Raw genomic sequence first — 19,235 nt, forward strand, 5'->3', positions numbered from 1 at the left:
CTGCTAAGTCGCTTCAGTCGTGTCCGACTCTGTGCGACCCCATAGACAGCAGCCCACCAGGCTCCGCCGTCCCTGGGATTCTCCAGGCAAGAACACTGGAGTGGGTTGCCATTTCCTTCTCCAGTGCATGAAAGTGAAAAGCAAAAGTGAAGTCACTCAGTTGTGTCCAACTCTTCTCGACCCCATGAGCTGCAGCCCATCAGGCTCCTCTGTCCATGGGAATTTCCAAGCAAGAGTACTGGAGTGGGCTGCCATTGCCTTCTCTAGTATTTGTCTTTTGGACAAAAAGGATATTATACTTTTGCTTCAGTTTGCTTCAAAGTGCCAGTTAATTTGCTGCCTTAGAAAGATTGCCTAGTAGTACAGTTCTAATCACCTTTTAACCTACCTTTCTTGGATTATTTTTATGCATGAAAGTTAGAATTTGGAGATACAGTTCTAGTCCCTGGTTATAAAATTAGCTGTCTCTATGACTTTATCCAGACAGCTAATCTTGTTGGGTTGGGTTTCTCATTTCTAATATAATGGAACAAAGAGGTTGCACTAAAATATCTTGAATTTTCTTCTTGATCTAAGATTGTAAGCTTTAAGACTGAAATGGAAAAATGCTTGTTGAAAATAACTATAACATCACAAAAAAGAAATAAGACATAAATGTAATAAAAAAAAACACAAGATCAGAGTTATGACCCCTCTCCCCCCACTGATTTAACAATCTGACCTGAAGCTTAATTTGAAGTAGTTGTTACTTAATTCTAAATTTTAGCAATACTTTAGAAATCAACACAATCAGAAATCTTAGAGTCTCGGTTTTTTCATTAGAGTGATGATGGCCTATGTCAAAACGTTATAGAGCTCTGTTTGACTCTCTGTAAAATCTCTTTATTATTGTGCTGCTCAGCGTTAATGGCAAGGATCAATAAATTAAAATTGGAAGTGTGGTCAAATGAAAACACTTCCATGGGGGACTTCGCTGGTGGCCCAGTGGTTCAGACCCCATGCTTCCATTGCAAGGCCCGTGGGTTCCATCCCTGCCTGCTTGGGGAACTGAGATACTGCAGGCTGTGCAGAGCGAGTGGCCATAAATAAATAAGTAGCAGGCACACTGGTTACAGCAAAAACAAGCCATAAAAAACCCAAGCACTTACATGGAATTAATTATTGGCTAATTTTGAGGTAGAAGAGATCAGTACAGTGAGGACACAAACAAACCTAATCCCTGAAAGGGATCCAACAAGGAACCCAAGAAGACTTTACAGGCTGGCCGGAGTCCCTTTTCAGAGACATAAAAGAAGGCGTTGCTTTTCTTAATAGCTGACAGGTTAAAAGATAAAAAGATGAAACAGCAATAGGCCAATTAAGTTCAGTTTTGAAACTCATAAAGGAGAATTAAAATCAAATCAGGGAAACAAAAGATGAAGTTAACAAACATTTGGAGTTGAAGAAGTAAGGAAATTGAAAACACGGGAAAGAAGGTGGAACGGACTCTGGTAGCCATGATTTTTGTGTCTCTGAGCACTTCTATCAAGCCCTTTCTCTGATGACATTGTCCTGCTTTGCCTTTCGAATAACTGCTTCCCTTCCCTTCCTATTCCATGTAGTTCCGGCTGGGCTGCCCATCGCAGTGCATCCCAGGTAGTCTTGTTCTGACTAGCCAGCTAAGTGGGCTTGGGATGCAAATCGCCAGACCTGCTGTGCAGAAGGTAGCAGGAAGGTACAGGGATCACAGAACAGGTGTGTGGTCAGACTTTAAAGATACATGCATGGCTGTCTTCTTTGTCTTAGGAAAAAACTCATCTTCTTAAGGAGAAGTAAGGTCTGCTGGGAGGGAATAGAAGTCTAATGATGTCCCTTGTGTTCCTTGACTGGCTTTGTATGGAGTCAGTGCCACCTTTAGGCTGAATAAAACAAGAAAATTTCCTTTGTTTACTTGTGGTGCTTTGAATTGGGTAACCTTGCAGTTTAATAATAGTTCTGGCTAATTCATAAATTATTCTTGAAGATAAAGACTATTGTAAATTAGGTATGGTTCCCAGAGTTGGTGGGACTACTAAGAATGCTCTAGAATTATAAAAACTTTTGTAAAACTACCAAAAAGTTGGTAGGAATTTTGAAGAGCTGTTATGAGAAAGCTAATATTAACGGGAGGATGGGGGACTTCCCAGGGGACCCAGTGGTTATCATGCCTCGCTTCCACTTCAGGCGGCAAGGGTGTGATCCCTGGTCGGGAAACTTAAGGCCCCAAAGCTGCACAGTGGGCCAAAAAAAATTCTTTTTTAAGGGAACTAATAGTATAAGTGGAAATCTCTTTTGCTCTGAGGGCGTCTGCCAGTTTCACCATATGAACTTGAGTTTTGAAAACCTTGTGGGTTGAAGAGGCTGAGACCAAAGCACAGAATCTGCACAAAATTCAGGGGTCAGAGTCACCATTCCCCTCCATAACTGGCGACCCCCGATTGAATAAGACTGATTAAGAAATAATCCAGCTTGTATCCCTGTCTGTGGTCTGGGTTAACATCTAGGGGATCCGAGGAAGGTGAATCCTTGGATTATGGTGATCTCCCAGGCAGGTACTGTTCCCAGACACCAGGTCTCTTGTTTAAAACAAGGTTTTGATGTAAAACGACCAGCAGACAGTAAAAGACAGGCAGGTATACACGGGAACAAGGACCATACATTCGAAGGTAGAACTATGAGAAACATCAGAAATACAACTGCAAAGACTTGAGATTTTGAATTATCCTAGACTATGAAACAACTCCCACTACTATGTTTAAAGAAATATGTCAAGCTTGAAAATCTTTGGGGTGAAGAAAATTTTAAATGTGACATAGCAGCGAACAAATTGTATAAATGAAAATTATAAACAAAGTAAAAATCCTGATGGGTAGTTTTAACAGAATAAGTACAAGTGAAGGAAAAAATGAGTGAAATGGAAGATAAGTCAGATGACCAGAGTTTAGTTCAGGGAGGATAAATGAGAAACATACAGAAGAGAGTAAGAGATTTAAGGATTAACATACAGTTAATCTGAGCTTCAGTGTGGGATAGGAGACAGAAAATGGGACAGAACCAATACCTGAGGAAAGTGTGTGTGTGTGTGTGTGTTCTATCCGACTCTGCAACCCCATGGACTGTAGCCCGCCAGGCTCCTCTGTCCATGGGATTCTGCAGGCAAGAATACTGGAGTGGGTTGCCATTTCCTTCTCCAGGAGGTCTTCCCAACCTTGGGTTTGAAAGCGGGTCTCCTGCACTGCAGGAGATCTTTACCATCTGAGCCACCAGGGACGCCCCGAGGAAATAATAGCAGAGAATTTGCCACAACCAAAGGATGACAGTCCTTAGTCAAGATGCCCAGTGAATGATAAACATACTGAATAAAAGGAAATCTAAACTCTGCACACTACTCACATTCTGAATTGTTTCAGTGCGTTTTTTCTTCTCTGTGTTTAAAAAGATTAAAAGCCGTCCGCCATTTTTGTATTTATTCTTACATGGAGGACACAGTCGTTTTGGTCATTTCCCTTTTTGTTCCAGAGAACTCGCTGTCCCATTTTAGTTACTTGAAATTATTTTGTTTCATAGTCTCTTTATTTGGGAGCCTTCTGAGTTTTGATATGACTGATCACATCCTGGGGATTTTTCGTTGTTGCTCATTTCTAGACACACGAGACAGACACAGACACACAAGAGAGACACACAAACACAGCCTCCCTGTTTAACACACAGCCACACACATCCCTGTTTAAATTAAACCAGAAAAAGGGTGCCTGTTTCCTTTCTGTGAGGTGCTATACCCTTCAAAGTTCTTTTTTTCCTAGGATCCCCGGATACTTTGTTTTGCTCTTACCCTTCCTCTCTCCCAGGGTTGTTGTGAATATGTAAAAGATGACTAATAAAACATGATAGCTATGTTTAATAAATGTTTATTTCTTTTTGGTCTGTCTTGCTCTTTTTTTAAACTGACTGTATAGGGTGAGAGGTGAAAAGACCCTTCCTAGGAGGTGAGTGGTTGGGTGTCTCTGATCAGAGAGGAGGCAGCCCACCGGGGTCTCGGAGCTGGTTGGTGGTCTGGGGCGCCCCCAGCCTGGCTTTCCTGCTCCTGGCTCTGGGAGGGCCTGCCCGTCAGGCCTCGTGCTCTGGAAGCTCATGTCACCACCCCGCCTGGTGTGTGGTCACCGCTAATGCGGCGCGGCGATGACAGTTTCTTCCTGGCAAAGGCCGGAGGAGCGGACGCAGTCACGGGGTAGGGGTGCAGGGAATGTCCCACGCGCCGTGTTGTCTAAGGGCGCTCAGGGAAGTGATCCAGATGCAGCCACTTCTAGAGAGCAGAAAGCCCCAGGCAGAATCGGCCTTCCCCGTGGAGCCCAGCTGGACTCCGCCGCCTCCAGGGCTCTTCCCGTCAGAGTACTGAGATGGCCCCGGGAAGTTCTGAGAATGGAGCGGGAGCGCTCGCCTCCTGTGGCTTCCCACAGGCTGTTAGGATGGCGTCCCTCCCAGTTCTTAAACTTTGAATGTGATGGATATCATAGCATATCTGTGGCAATTGAAGGTGAGAGGTGGAAGCCCCAGTAGGCAGGAAATTGTTCTAATGTTATATTCTGGCTCTGAGGATGACTATATGACTTTGAGAAATTATTGCATTTGTAACATGAGAACACGTCTTTTTTCTCTTGCTAGAGAATTAAAGGAAAAGTGAGATTATTAGCATGCTATGAACTTTCAGAAATAATGATAGTATTAATATATTCTAAATGAAAGTGATTATAGAAAAACAGTATGCCTTGTCCATTTTGATTTAAGTAAATTAACTTAGGGCTTCCCAGGTGGCACAGTGGTAAAGAATCCACCTGCCAATACGGGAGACACGAGAGACTCGTGTTTGATCCCTGGGTCAGGAAGATCCTCTAGAGAAGGAAATGGTAACCCACTCCAGTATTCTTGCCTGGAAACTTCCACGGAAAGAGGAGCCAGGTGGGCTACAGTCCATGGGGTCACACAGAGTCAGATGCAACTTAGCAACTGAATAACAACAAGTTAAGAAATACCCAGGTGTCTTTAGTAAATTAATTTATATATATGTCCTTGTTTTATAGAATTATTGTTGGTCCTTAATTTTTCAGTTATCCTGTCATTAATTTCATTTCATTATTTGGTGTCTTGCTAAAACCTAGAATTAACTGAATTGAAAGGGATAGTTTTTAATAGGCATCTAATTTGCATGCTATTTATAGGAAAGCAGTTCTTTTAGTATTACAATTTTTTAAAATTTGCTTTAGATTTTGGCTTCTTAGAATGTCTTTATATGATATATGTTTGCCTTTAAAATTTTTTATTATATACATTAATATATAAAATTTAACATTTTAATGATTTAAACTTCCCCTGGCATTAGTTACATTCACAGTGTTGTGGGACCACCATCACTGTCTATCTCCAAACTTGGACTCTGTATGCATTGAATAATAACTTCTCAGTGCTCCCTTTTGCTAGTCCCTGGGAACTAGCATTCTACTTCCTGTCTCTTAGTCTGATAGGTAGTCTCTTTTGAGTGGATCACACATTTGTCTGTTTGTGTCTGGATTATTTCACTTAGAGTAATAATATTTTTAAGGTTCATGTCTATTGCAGCATGTATCAGGACTTCATGCCTTTTTAAGGCTGAGTTACATTCCATTTTATGGATGTATGGTGTTTTGTTTGTTCATTCGTCTGACGGTGGACCCTTGGGGTTCCAGCTTTTGGATCTTGTGAATAATGCTGCTGTGAACGTGAGTGTGCAAATATCTGTTCACATCCCTGCTTTCAATTCTCTTGAGTATATACCCAGAAGTGGAATTGTTGCATCATGGTAATTCTGGGTAATTTTTTAGAGGAATACCAAACTGTTTTCCACAATGGATGCACCATTTTACACTCCTAATAGCACAGGGGTTCCTGTTTCTCCACACGCTTGCCAGCACTTCCTATTGAATGGTTTATGTGTTGCATTTTTATAGTGCTTGGAATTCAGCTGAGCCTCTTTGCTGGTACTGAAGTTTTCTAGAGCAAAAGTGTTACAAAGGAATCGTAGATGTTACTTGTCCTGCAGCCTGTTTCCTTCTTAGTGAAAAGTGAAAGTGAAGTCGCTCAGTCGTGTCCGATTCTTCGGGACCCCGTGAACTGTAGCCCACCAGGCTCCTCCGCCCATGGGATTCTCTAGGCAAAAATACTGGAGTGGGTTGCCATTTCCTTCTCCAGGGGATCTTCTGGACCCAGGGATTGAACCCAGGTCTCCCGCATTGCAGGCAGACGCTTTAACCTCTGAGCCACCAGGGAAGCCCCAAAGAAAGAAATCCCGTGCCCCACCCTGTCTGCTTCATCCACTTTTCTGTAATCAGGGCCCTCAGGAGAAAGGGAGGTGGTGTGTGTTGAACTGTGATATGAACTTCGTGGATTGTGAAGTGCACTACCTCTTTCTGTCATTGGGAAACATTTTAACTAGTTCTGGGTGACATCTAAATTTATTTTGGAAGGTAATGAAGTGAAGTGAAGTCGCTCAGTCATGTCCGACTCTTAGTGACCCCATTGACTGTAGCCTACCAGGCTCCTCAGTCCATGGGATTTTCCAGGCAAGAGTCCTGGAGGGGGTTGTCATTTCCTTCTCCAGGGGGTCTTCCCGACCCAGGGATCGAACCCGGGTCTCCCACATTGTAGGCAGATGCTTTACCATCTGAGCTACCAGGGAAACCCATTTGGAAGGTGATGCTGACCTAATTTTATGGAAATAAAACTAGATGGAAAATGAGGGGATAGGTTCTGTATCTTATAGGATAATAGCAGTTTGGGGCAAATAGAATACTTTTTTAAATAAATAAATTTTATTTATTTATTTTTGGCTGCATCTTGTGGCATGCAGAATCTTAATTCCCCAAGCAGGAATGAAACCCACACCCGCTGCGTTGGAAGATGGGGTCTTAGCTACTAGACCAGCAGGCAAGTCCCTAGAATACTTGGTTTTTGAGTCTCCTACTTTTTCTCTATAGCAAGAGAACTGTGGCTCAGATGGTAAAGCATCTGCCTACAGTGCGAGAGACCCAGGTTCAATCCCTGGATCAGGAAGATCCTCTAGATCTTGCCTGGAAAATGCCATGGATGGAGGAGCCTAGTAGGCTACAGTCCATAGGGTCCCAAGGAGTCAGACATGACTTCTCATTCTCGTTGGTTCTTAGGCAACTTATGGAGGACCCTTCCAGCTCTAAACATATGTTGAGCAGGACACTGAGTTTCTAGCACTCACTTCCTTAATGCTTCTCTTTCCTAGGGATCATGGCCCAAGTAGCAGTGTCTACCCTGCCTGTCGAAGATGAGGAGTCCTCGGAGAGCAGGATGGTGGTGACGTTCCTCATGTCTGCTCTTGAGTCCATGGTGAGATGGCTCTGCAGTTGTGTAAAGTTTCCAGTTGGGTAACACTGGGCTTGTGAAAATGGGATTGATTGGTTTTTGGAAAACATACACTCTGTCTTTTTTTTTTTTTTTTTTTTTTTAGTATATACAGATTTTTTGCTTGAATAATATTTAATGGGATTTAAGCTTTTCAAATCAAATATTATTGCATACCATGTTTCAGAATGTTCTTAACTTACCTGAATGTGTAATTTTTTACATTTCAATTTTCTACCTCCTAATATCTTAGGCAGTCCCTTATTTTGCAAGCCTTAACTTTGGATTTGAGTGTGATATTTGAAGTTAGTCTGAGTGAGTTTATATATTGTAGTGTGTTGCTGGTGTCTTACCATATCGGTGTAAAGAACATTACCACAATTCGGGGCCTTAAGAGCATATTCACTATTTTACATCTATTCTTTATTATATTGTACTTTGCATTAACAATTTTCTGAATATGGTGGCCTTTACCAAATCTGTAGTGTAACTTTATTAAAAAAAAAAACGTATTTGTACATAATTGCAAAATAAGTATTTTGTTGCATTTCTATATTACTATCATAGTACTGTAGTTTGCTTATCATGTTTTTATGAATATGTATGAGTTCATAGATTTAAAAACTATCCGACTCAGGTATTTTCTGACACAGTGAAATTATATATTCTAAGCAGGAGGAGGCAGTGTATTTACTGTCTTTAAGTATTATATATGTATAATATAATACATACATATATATATATATAGCAGAATACTAGTGGAATCTCTTATTTTTCCATTAGGGCATTTTTCCCCCTTCTTTCTGCTACATAGGAGTTAAAAAAATTATCTCCTTCAAGAAAGCAATTTTAGAGTGGTTAGTGACCATATGTACTATTTCTCTCTGAATGTCACTTATTTCTCGCTTTTGGTCTTAAAATCAGTCAACATGTGTGGCCGTCATGTTAAATAATTTAGAGATTAAATCTACTCTGTTGATATTAAGTCATTTTCTTTAATACTAAACTTTATGTAGGATGACATAGTGTTGCACAGGACCCATTCTCTTCCTCAGACTGTCTTCATAGTTTCCTCGCCTTTGGCAGTGTTTATTTCCTCCTCACCAGCAGGAGTGAAGGTCTCTCCTCTTCCCAGTTGTGTACTGTGAAGTGTGGTAGGATATAGGTTGGCTTCATCCCTCTTCCTTTGGCCCATAGGTTTCTTTGATCTAAATCCTTAGACAGTACGTGAATCTTGCTTTGCTGTTTCATAAACGCTGCGTTTGGTGACAGGGTTGTCCAACTAAGAATGGATAGTGAAGCAAGAATACACCCTCATTTATCACAAGGTACGTAAATAATAGTTCCTTATAGGTGAGCAGCCAGGGTCCATCTCACAGAAATGTAATATAACACAGCCTCAGTACAGCAGTGTTCGTTATGCTGAGAAGATTGTTGGCTCACCTCAAGGTCACAGTTTCTCTGCTGTGGCTTTATCACAGCTCAGAAACTTTTTGATCATGAAAGTAGGTATAAAATGATTTATTCCAGATACCATTTTAAATCGATAGTATGCAAGTAATTCCCATTTAAGAAATTAGAGGGTGGTAATTTCAAAAACAACCAGAGGAAGCTATAGTTTTCAACAAGTGATACTGAGAACATAGGATATTTGGCGGAAGAAAGTCTTTATCATGTGTTAAGTTAAATTCTAGATGAGTAAAAATTTAAAGATAGTCATATTAAGATTAAAAAACCAGGAGAAAATGTATGTAAATTTTATTTAATTCCATAAACAACTTTTCTGTGCCTTATAGAGAAACACTAATATAGCATGAAAGATAAGCTGATTTACAGAAAACTGTCTAAAGTTCCATATTCTTTAATCCTCTTTGATTTTTATGCTACTCATTGGATTATTGGGTTTTTTTTGTTTTGTGTTTGTTTTTTTTGCCATGCCTTGTGGCTTGTGGGATAAGTCCCCAGCCAGGAATTGAACTTGGGCCCCAGCAGTGAGCGCACGGAGCCTTAACCACTGGCCCGACAGGGAATTCCCTGGATTATTGATTATACTAAAGTATAATAATGGTTTATACTTTCAAAAATGGTTCTGGGAAAGTTACACAGTAATTTTTGCTAGGATACTGAGAGTTAGCCCTTCTAGAAGTACAGATGGGAGTGTCAACTGATGACCCTTCTTAGAAAGCAATTTTCAGTAGGTTTTGAGGACCTTAAAAGTTTTTACTTTGAGAGTTTTTGGACTGTGGTTTCATGTCTCTGACTGTCTTTTAAGAAAGTCAGTCAAGGTACACATAACTATTTTGTTCCCAGATCATTTTTTCAGTGTTGTGTTTCAGAGTGATAATTTGAATCAGCAACATTTTCTATAAAGATTGCACTAAATGAATTATTGTTGATCCACAAAATGGAAGGCTGTATACTCTTTTGTAAAGATTTTAAAGAATATTTAGTCTCTTAGGAATGTACTCAGTAGAAGTGTACCTTTCTAAATGGGTTTCCAGTGGTGTATACATATGGAGATACTTGTGGAGGGAGGCATTTGTGATGGAAGTTGTAGTGTGGCTCTTGGGCCCCTATCCCCTGCAGGACTGCTGGCCTCTCTGTGTCAGGGGCTCCCTTGCCCAGGGTCTCCCCTGCCTTGGGGGAGGCCGGAACCAGCTCCCGAGTGCCTGCAGCGCCTCCGCAGCAGCTGTCGGTTCTTGTTCTGCAGAACCCGGCTGCCCCTCACCTCACAAGGTTGCTGTCACTGGGAGTGCTCGCCAGCCAGCCTGTGTGCACATCCGAGTCTGTCTCTTGGGTTTTTGACCTATAATAGGTTACAAAGGATTTCTGCCCTTTTTTCATAAAAATTCTGTGAATCCTTAAAAATCAAGGTTATAAACACTTTAGAAATAACGGTCTCTTTAAAAAAATGGGAACTCTCTTCTAGATAGGATAACTTAAGGCCAGAAACTAGAAACTTTACCTTTTTCTAGATGAGGCATTAAGGCTGGTCATGTGATAAGATTTTTTTTATTCATCCAGCTGTAAGAGTGCTTTTAAACGTCTGTGTGTAACATAAGATTTTCTATTTGTGTATTTTAGTGTAAAGAACTGGCCAAGTCCAAGGCGGAAGTGGCGTGCATCGCAGTGTATGAAACAGATGTGTTTGTTGTTGGAACCGAGAGAGGACGTGCTTTTGTCAACACTAGAAAGGACTTTCAGAAAGATTTTGTAAAATACTGTAAGTATTGTTTTTTTGTCTTCTATATTCCATAAATGTTTATATTTATGGAGAACTCATTATTTTTGCTTCTAAAGGTGAATGAGATTTATACCCAAAAAAGACTTTTCTGGAGTCCGTGGTGACATTTCAGAATGCTCAAAGGAAATCACTGACATGGTAACATATAAGGGGAAATACTGAAGAGCTTGAGAAAACTCGCCGCTCTTTATTGTACTGTGCTCCTTGCTTGACTCTGGCTTAGTGAAACACCTTAGAAGGTAGAGAAATGTCAGAGTGATTAAAATTTCTTAATTCAGATAAGAAAGTCTTGTCCCTGATAGATGTTAGATGTATTGGGGGAAAAAAGTTCACCTCTGCATTAAGTTTGGGTAAGCATGAAGAAAGTTCCACACGTCTTCCTGACCCCTCGGTGGAGTCATCTTATCCTCTGTTCTCAGTGAGGTTTGTGATCCTCCAGTCAGAAGCTCATCCAGGTAATGTGTTTATTTGATATTGGAACAAATGCATTAGAGAAATTTACTGTAGGGTGTTAAAACCTAGACCCTCCCACAGTATGGCAGTGTTCATATCTGTGTCTAACCTAACACTCTCCATAGCTTTTGTCTTTAAGATCCAAACTTAAGTTTCCATTATCAAGTCAGATCCAATTCGTGATACATTAAGGCAGATAATAGGTGAATAAAAGTTCATTCTTACGTCATTAATTTCAATTCTCAATTGTGTTTTTTAAAAAACGTCTCTCCCCTCCACTGTATCTGCCTCCCCTCCACTGTATCTGCCTCCCCTCCCCATTATCTTTTAAGCTTCATGGTAGTAATCTATTTAAATTTTTTCCCTCATTATTTCTTACCATTTTGAGAATTTTTAAGACTTTGGTTATGTTTGTCATTTGAATTTGTACTAATAATGTTGCTTTGATTATGTGTGTGTCAGTTGCCGTCTGTCCCATGAATACTGTAATCCCACTGGCAGCTGTGTGTACATCCCTATTCCCTGTATGCTTTGCTAATGGGCTTCTTCAGTGGTTAGAACTAAGCATTAGGGGAATTGTCCTGAGTTGCAATTATAGTCCCTGCCTGTTAGTATTCATACTTTTTTTTATTACCAAAACATTGATGCCACAGAGAATAATCTTTTGGTATATAATGCTTAAGTACCTGATACTCGTTTCCTATAAATTGTTCTGCAGATAAGATCAATTGTCTTCCGAAACCAAACCAATGGGTTTATGAGTCAGTTTAGAAATTCTTAGAGTTCTAAGCTCTTTTCCAGGGTTTTGAAAGACAGTATCCTATGGAAATAAAATAAGGTGAATCACTTAGGTAATTAAAATTTTTCTAATAAAAAGTAAGGAGAATGCATCATTTGTTTTAGTGCAGATATTTTAACCTGACATCTAAAACATCATTCAATATATATAATCAATATGAAGATTATTCTTTTGTACACCTGTGCAAATCCTTTATTAAAGCAACATCCAAAATACAGGATGGCTCATATGGTTTTTTTTTTTTTTGCTTTTTTGCCTCTATATCAACTTACATATTAATCATTTGTTTATACTTTTAAATTATTTTTAAAAGGTGAACATTTATAGCTCGCAAATCAACAGTGACATTTCTACCCAGATATATTTTTCCATCTTATTTCCTGGTTTTAGCAAGGGACATCCAGAACCAGGGGCACAGCACATCAAACTTAAGCGTCAGCACCTTCTGTGAGCAGCACTAGGTCATTTGAGAGATACACTGAAGGTTTACATTTTTCACTAAATACAAATAATTGATGCCAGGATATTCTTAGACCTATTTGCTTTCTGTTTTTACATTCTCTGTGAGCTTCAATTTTGATGGTGGCATTCTGAGAATTAAACCCCTTACAAATGATATCTCTAAAAAAAAAATCTCAATTAAAGGTCATTATCACCATCATATGTTATTTTCTTGTATAACAGACACTCAGTCCTTCAGAAAGCATACTAAGCAATTCTGTTTTATTTGACTTTTTTCCCCCACCACTGATTTGTTTAATCCAAACCTTGTTAATCACTGTAGAAACCTTGTAAGTCATTAGGAAGATGAACTTTGTTATCTCCTAGACGATTTTAAAATGAATAGGTGAATGTAAAAATGTCTAGTACCTTGAAGGATGGGTGGTGGTTTAGTTTCTAAGTTGAGTCTGACTCTTTGCAATCCCATGGACTGTAGCTTGCCAGGCTCCTCTCTCCATGGGATTTCCCAGACAAGAATACTGGAGTGGGTTGCCATTTCCTTCTTCAAAAAAATTATTAATGGGGTATTTTGCATACAATTTTTGGCACTAAATCTTTGAAATCCAGGCTATATTGTAAATGTACAACACGTCTTAATTTGGACTGTGCACATTTCAAGTGCTAAGTAGCCATACGTCAAGTATCTATAGAAGCTTTTGTGTTAGACTTGGCAACAAGAATGATTTTGTGGTGATAATCTTCCCATATTAAATTTGTAGTTACTCTAAGGTATCTTTTCATTTTAAAATTACTAGTACCTAATTTTTACTTGGCAGAATTGTCACCTATAGCTGCTTTTGTTTCCGAGATGATCTGTGTTTCTTATAATTTCCATTCAAGTCATTTGTCTTTTAGGTTCTTATTTTTAAAGTTCTTCCTCTTCTCTTTGCTTTGTGTCAAATCAAGTGTTAGCATTTAGAAAAAATATTCTTAGCAAAAATCAGATATTAAGATAATGGATATGGACCTTTTATAGCATTAATATTTTACAGGTGTTGAAGAAGAAGAAAAGGCTGCAGAGATGCATAAAATGAAATCTACAGCCCAGGCAAATCGGATGAGTGTCGATGCTGTGGAGATTGAAACACTCAGAAAAACAGTTGAGGACTATTTCTGCTTTTGCTATGGTAGGGTTATACACTTGAATTGTCTAAAAAAATATGTTATATAGTTGACTTTTCTAAAAGGCAGATTAAGTAATTGACTTAACAATCACGTAACACACTTTCACAATTGAATGAGTTGATTCCCAGATACTGTGTTAACATTATGAATGACCTTTCTTTAGCTGTTAGAGTTGTTTTTTTTTGTTTTGTTTTTTAATGTAGTTTTAGGTTCACAGCAAAATTAAAGAGGAGGGTGCAGAGATTCTCTGTCTACCCCTTGCCTCTTCTACAAATGCTTAACTTCACCACTGTCCGCATCCCCCACCAGAGAACCTGCAGTGACACAGCATAATGACCTGAAGAGTCCTGTTTATTTTTGACAAGTGTGCTGATCTCAACAAGTCCCTGGGAAAAAAGCTCCTTTCGTTAGTCTAGTTATGCAATAAACAGAGGGGGAGGATAAAGGGTACACTGTGAAGTTGTAGGTAGAACTCAACTCTGGGGACCGAAGTTTCCAGCATGTGTGGGCCTGCCTGTCTGATACCCACAGACAGCCGAGAGGATACGTTCGCTTGTGAATGTAGGGTGTGTTTATCTAATAAGTTTTCAACGAGAATATTAGCCCGAAATTGCTTGGTGTTTTATGGTAACAGTAGGATTTGTCAGGGTTCCATGTGCTGAGGCTGAATTGTATATGAAAAGATTGTATTATACCACAGTGGGCCATTGCACCTTGCCTTTTGTGTGAATTTTATGTGTGTATTTTATCAATATATACTTTCCATTTTGGCTTTTTGAATTCGTTTCAGGTTTAGACCACTGCTAACATAGGAATAGGGCTCTCTAGTATTAGAGAGTAGTTTTGAAATCAAATACTGGTGATTGCAGCCATGAAATTAAAAGACGCTTACTCCTTGGAAGAAAAGTTATGGAAAGGAAAGTTATGATCAACCTAGAGAGCATATTCAAAAGCAGAGACATTACTTTGCCAACAAAGGTCTGTCTAGTCAAGGCTATGGTTTTTCCAGTAGTCATGTATGGATATAAGAGTTGGACTGTGAAGAAAGCTGAGTGCCGAAGAATTGATGCTTTTGAACTGTGGTGTTGGAGAAGACTCTTGGATTGCAAGGAGATCCAACCAGTCCATTCTAAAGGAGATCAGTCCATTCTAAAGGAGATCAGTCCTGGGTGTTCTTTGGAAGGAATGATGCTAAAGCTGAAACTCCAGTACTTTGGCCACCTCATGCGAAGAGTTGACTCACTGGAAAAGACTGTGATGCTGGGAGGGATTGGGGGCATGAGGAGGAGGGGACGACAGAGGATGAGATGGCTGGATGGCATCACGGACTCGATGGACGTGAGTCTGAGTGAACTCCGGGAGTTGATGACGGACAGGGAGGCCTGGCGCGCTGCGATTCATGGGGTTGCAAAGAGTCGGACAAGACTGAGCGACTGAACTGAACTGAAAAGCATGAATGCGGGGGAGTTCCCTGGTGGCCTAATGGTTAGGGTTTTGGGTTTTTCACTGGTGTGGCCTGGATTCAATCCCTGATTGGGAAACTGAGATTCTGCAAGCAACATGGCAAAAAAAAAAAAACCCAAAAAAACCTACTAATGCCATTTATTGAACCGTGATAACTGATCATGGTTAAGTTTTTCAAATTTTACCATTTAATGATGACTGTTTTTCTGCCTTTTCCCTATCTCTTAACCTCAGGGAAAGCTTTAGGCAAGTCAACAGTGGTGCCTGTTCCATATGAAAAGATGCTCCGAGATCAGTCGGCTGTGGTGGTGCAGGGGCTTCCAGAAGGAGTAGCTTTCAAACACCCTGAAAACTATGATCTCGCAACCCTGAAGTGGATTTTGGAGAACAAAGCAGGGATTTCATTTATCATTAAAAGGTGAAGTACTTTCTCCCTTGCCGTCAATAGCTTTTTCAAATAAAGTTGAATGATTCTTCACCTTAAGTTACTGTTTTTATGATTGTTTACTATAGAAGCCATTTAAATTTATGCTTTTTGATAACTTTTTGTGTTTACATGTAATATTTTGTTCTGTTTTGCTGCAGACCTTTCCTAGAGCCAAAGAAGCACCTAGGTAAGTGATTGCTTTGCTTACATTATAACAGGACCAATTACTAAACCTGTTGTGTCAAAAATTTAATACATTGTAATGATGTCTCCTTTATTTTCTTTGCGAATATAATGTAAGACATTTTGGAGTGGAGTGGTACAATGTTTATATAAACCAGTGAAAGGTATTGAGCTGAAAAACCGGAGACTTATTGTTTTCAGCTCGGCCGCTTGCTTGATGATGTATTCAAGGCTTTGTGTTTGCAGGGTGTAAGGATCTGCCCTCATACCCCAGAATTATGAGGGATTTAATTTGCATAGTGTCCACTGAGCGGGCACAGAGAGATGGAACACAGGATTGGGTGGGGAGGGAATGCACAGCCATGTGTAAGCAGTAAAGGTGTCCAGTACTGGTGGTCTAAGGGTGGGGTCACCACAGGAGGAGCACGGTGTACCCACTGGAGGAACAGTTAGTGGAGGTTCCAGGGAGGAAGCCCAGGAAGGAGTTTACGAGGAAGAGGGAATTAAGATGGGCCGTTGAAAAATGAACAGGTTTTCAACAAGACTTCCTTCTGGGAAGTCCACAACATTCCTTTTGAAGGGAAAAGGGGTATTTAAAAGACTAGCACCCCTTTGAGAAGGCAGTGGCACCCCCACTCCAGTACTCTTGCCTGGAAAATCCCATGGGTGGAGGAGCCTGGTAGGTTGCAGTCCATGGGGTCGTGAAGAGTCAGACACGACTGAGCGACTTCACTTTCACTTTTCACTTTCATGCATTGTAGAAGGAAGTGGCAACCCACTCCAGTGTTCTTGCCTGGAGAATCCCAGGGACGGGGGAGTCTGGTGGGCTGCCGTCTGTGGGGTTGCACAGAGTCGGACACGACTGAAGTGACTTAGCAGTAGCAACACCCCTTTGAGACTTATAAAAGAAAATAATCACTGTTATTGGCAACTTCTAAGCAATGTAAACATGAAAGGACAAGATGATATATGGATACCCAAGCATATATTGTTTTCTGATCGATAACCTCTGTTATTCTCACTACGATGAAAAGGTTAATTTTTTAGAAGCTTTATTGAGGTATCACTGACATGCTATAAATAAAGTTCACCCATCTCAAATATACACTCCATATGGTATATGGAACGACTTTTTGGCAGTTGGTTAGTTGAGCTTGTTTATTTCTGGACTTTCTACAGAGGGAATTGTATTGTATGTAAATCAAGACAGTTGACTTCACAGTCTGAGTGTTTTGTATTTCTTAGTCTTGTTCTGGCAAGGATGTTCAGTGCAGCATTGAGTAGGACATGGCTGTAGCAAATGTCACCTCGTTCTCCATACTATGTGGAAGCCATTCGAGCTTTCACCGTTGAGTTAGCTGTAGGTTTTTGTATGTGTCCTTTTTGAGATTGAGAAAGTATAGACTTGGTTTTCATGTTTAAGTTAAAATTCATTTTTTTCTTGATCAGTATTTTTTTGCCCTGATATATTGCAGATTAGCTGTAGTTTGCCATTTGTATTTTATGAAGTCTGTGATTCTAGAAACATGTTCTGAAACATTGAGTCCTAGTGGTTAGTTAAACAATATTTCTATAGAGTGTTTAAAATAATGAGTTGTCCAGGTGGGTGGCTTTGTATGGCTCAGCTCTTTTGCCATACCGACTTTCAAAGTAATTGAAAAGTTGCAATTATAATGGGATTGCATTTTCCAGTGTAAAAAAACTTTTAACAGGCTTATTGAGATATGATTGACACACAGTAAACTCCACATATTCAAAGTGTACGGTTTGCTGAGCTTTGACACATGCATACGCCGTGAAAACTGTCATTGCAATCAGGATAATGAAACCTCTGTCACCGCCATGCTTCCTCACCCCCCATCGTAATTCCTCTCCTCCTCTCTGCCTTGTCCCCAGACTCTCACTCATGTTGTCAGCGGAGATTTCCTATATTTTTTTATGGAAATGGAATCTTAGAGTATGTACTCTTTTTTGTTTGTCTGGCTTCTTGCTTTGCGATTTTTCCGCGTTTCGTGTATCAACAGATACTATTTTTTTTTTATTACTGACTAGTATTCCACAGTACAGAAACTCCCAATTTGTTTACTGATTCACTTGCCCATGCACATGTGGGTTTCTATTTCTTGGCTTTTATAAAGAAAGCCACTATGATATTTGAGTGCAAGTTTTTATGTGGACATTGTTTTCATGTCTCTTGGGTAGACAAAGGGAATGGCGAGACCGTAACGGTAGCCAGTTACATATTTGCCTTTTTAAGACACTGCCAAAGTGGCTTTCAGTGTGGTGGGTTTGGTTCACGTTCCCACCAGCAGTGTGTGAACTGTAATTGTTCTGCATCTTTGTCAGCATTTGATGGAGCCAGTCTTGTTCTTTCTTCCTTTTTTTTAATTTTTGCAAACATAGAATTCAGCCTTCTGTGGTGTATAAGCCAGTGGGTTGCAGTGTGTCTCCAAGATGTACAGCTATCACACTGTCTCATCACCTTAAGAAGGACCTTGTACCTGTTAGCAGTCATTGTTGTCCAGTTCTTCTGAGTCAGAGATGGACTCATGGTGGATCTTGGTTCCCCAGCCAGGGATTGAACCTGTGCCCATTGTAGTCAAAGTGCAGAGTCTTACCCTATGAACCACCAGGGAAGTCCCCAGATCTACTCCTAATAGAAATCTGACTTCCTTTATACATCAGTATTGTCTTATTCAGTAATAGTATATTGGTATACTTGTTTCACTGATAAAAATAGGAGCTTTCTCATTAATGGGAGGTTTGTGGAGGGTTGAGGGGCTAAAAAGACACTCTTTCAAACTAACAGCAATACTCATTAGAATGACCTTGAGCTGTGAACTCCCTTTCCCCTGTTGATTCTGTAGTTAGGACCTTTGGAAGCATAGTCATATTTCATATTAGTGTTGGAAAAATCTAAATCTTAATATTTTCTTTGTACCTAGGTGGTCGTGTGATGGTTACAGATGCTGAAAGGTCAATGCTATCTCCAAGTGGAAGGTAAAGCATATTTCATTAGTACTAATGAACCTCCACACTTCAGCAAGTTTTAGTGTTTAGATTATTGATGTATTAGAATATTAAAAAGGCCTGCATTTGAATCCTTTGGAGGGCCTGTGAAAATGCACTTTTTGACTTAGTAGTTCTGAGTGGCAGTAGTTAACCTGAATGAAGCTGGTGTGATTAGCCTGGTGACCACATTGTGAATAGGAAGGCCTTCTAGTAAGACTATGTTGTTTTATTTTACTTTTCCCTCCCAAAATGTTGATTGGAATTAGATTTCTAGATTCAGTTGACAAGTCATTGATGCAGGAAATAAATATGTGAATTTTAAAGTGAGTCACTATTGCAGTTTCTGGGTCAGGTGAGTTGAGTTCACCCTGTGAGATCCGGGCATTTGAGCGCTGTGTGAAAGTGGCCCTCATCATGCCGAGCTTCATCAGGGTTTCTTTTCCTTTCAGCTGTGGCCCAGTCAAAGTAAAAACAGAACCCTCAGAAGATTCTGGTATGTACCAGTGCTTTTAGAATCAGTTGTGAAATGTAAGTAAAGAAGACTTTCCCTTAGTTTATAAGCTTGTATTTGGACTCATTACTTACTGCTTTGATGTGAAGTAGAA

At 40.0% G+C, this 19,235-nt stretch overlaps 1 protein-coding gene across 1 annotated transcript in view; it reads left to right on the plus strand.

The window, feature by feature from the left end:
- Window positions 1-19,235, plus strand: part of GTF2I (general transcription factor IIi) — an 86,098-nt gene that overhangs the window by 15,566 nt on the left and 51,297 nt on the right. Inside the window, exons 2-8 of the mRNA XM_052654120.1 lie at window positions 7,304-7,407; window positions 10,507-10,645; window positions 13,412-13,546; window positions 15,243-15,426; window positions 15,594-15,622; window positions 18,564-18,618; window positions 19,080-19,123. Coding sequence (XP_052510080.1) covers window positions 7,304-7,407; window positions 10,507-10,645; window positions 13,412-13,546; window positions 15,243-15,426; window positions 15,594-15,622; window positions 18,564-18,618; window positions 19,080-19,123 — 690 coding nt within the window. The remainder of the gene's footprint in view (window positions 1-7,303; window positions 7,408-10,506; window positions 10,646-13,411; window positions 13,547-15,242; window positions 15,427-15,593; window positions 15,623-18,563; window positions 18,619-19,079; window positions 19,124-19,235) is intronic.

The sequence above is a fragment of the Budorcas taxicolor genome, chromosome 2, assembly GCF_023091745.1.
Source record: "Budorcas taxicolor isolate Tak-1 chromosome 2, Takin1.1, whole genome shotgun sequence".
Lineage (NCBI taxonomy): Eukaryota > Metazoa > Chordata > Mammalia > Artiodactyla > Bovidae > Budorcas > Budorcas taxicolor.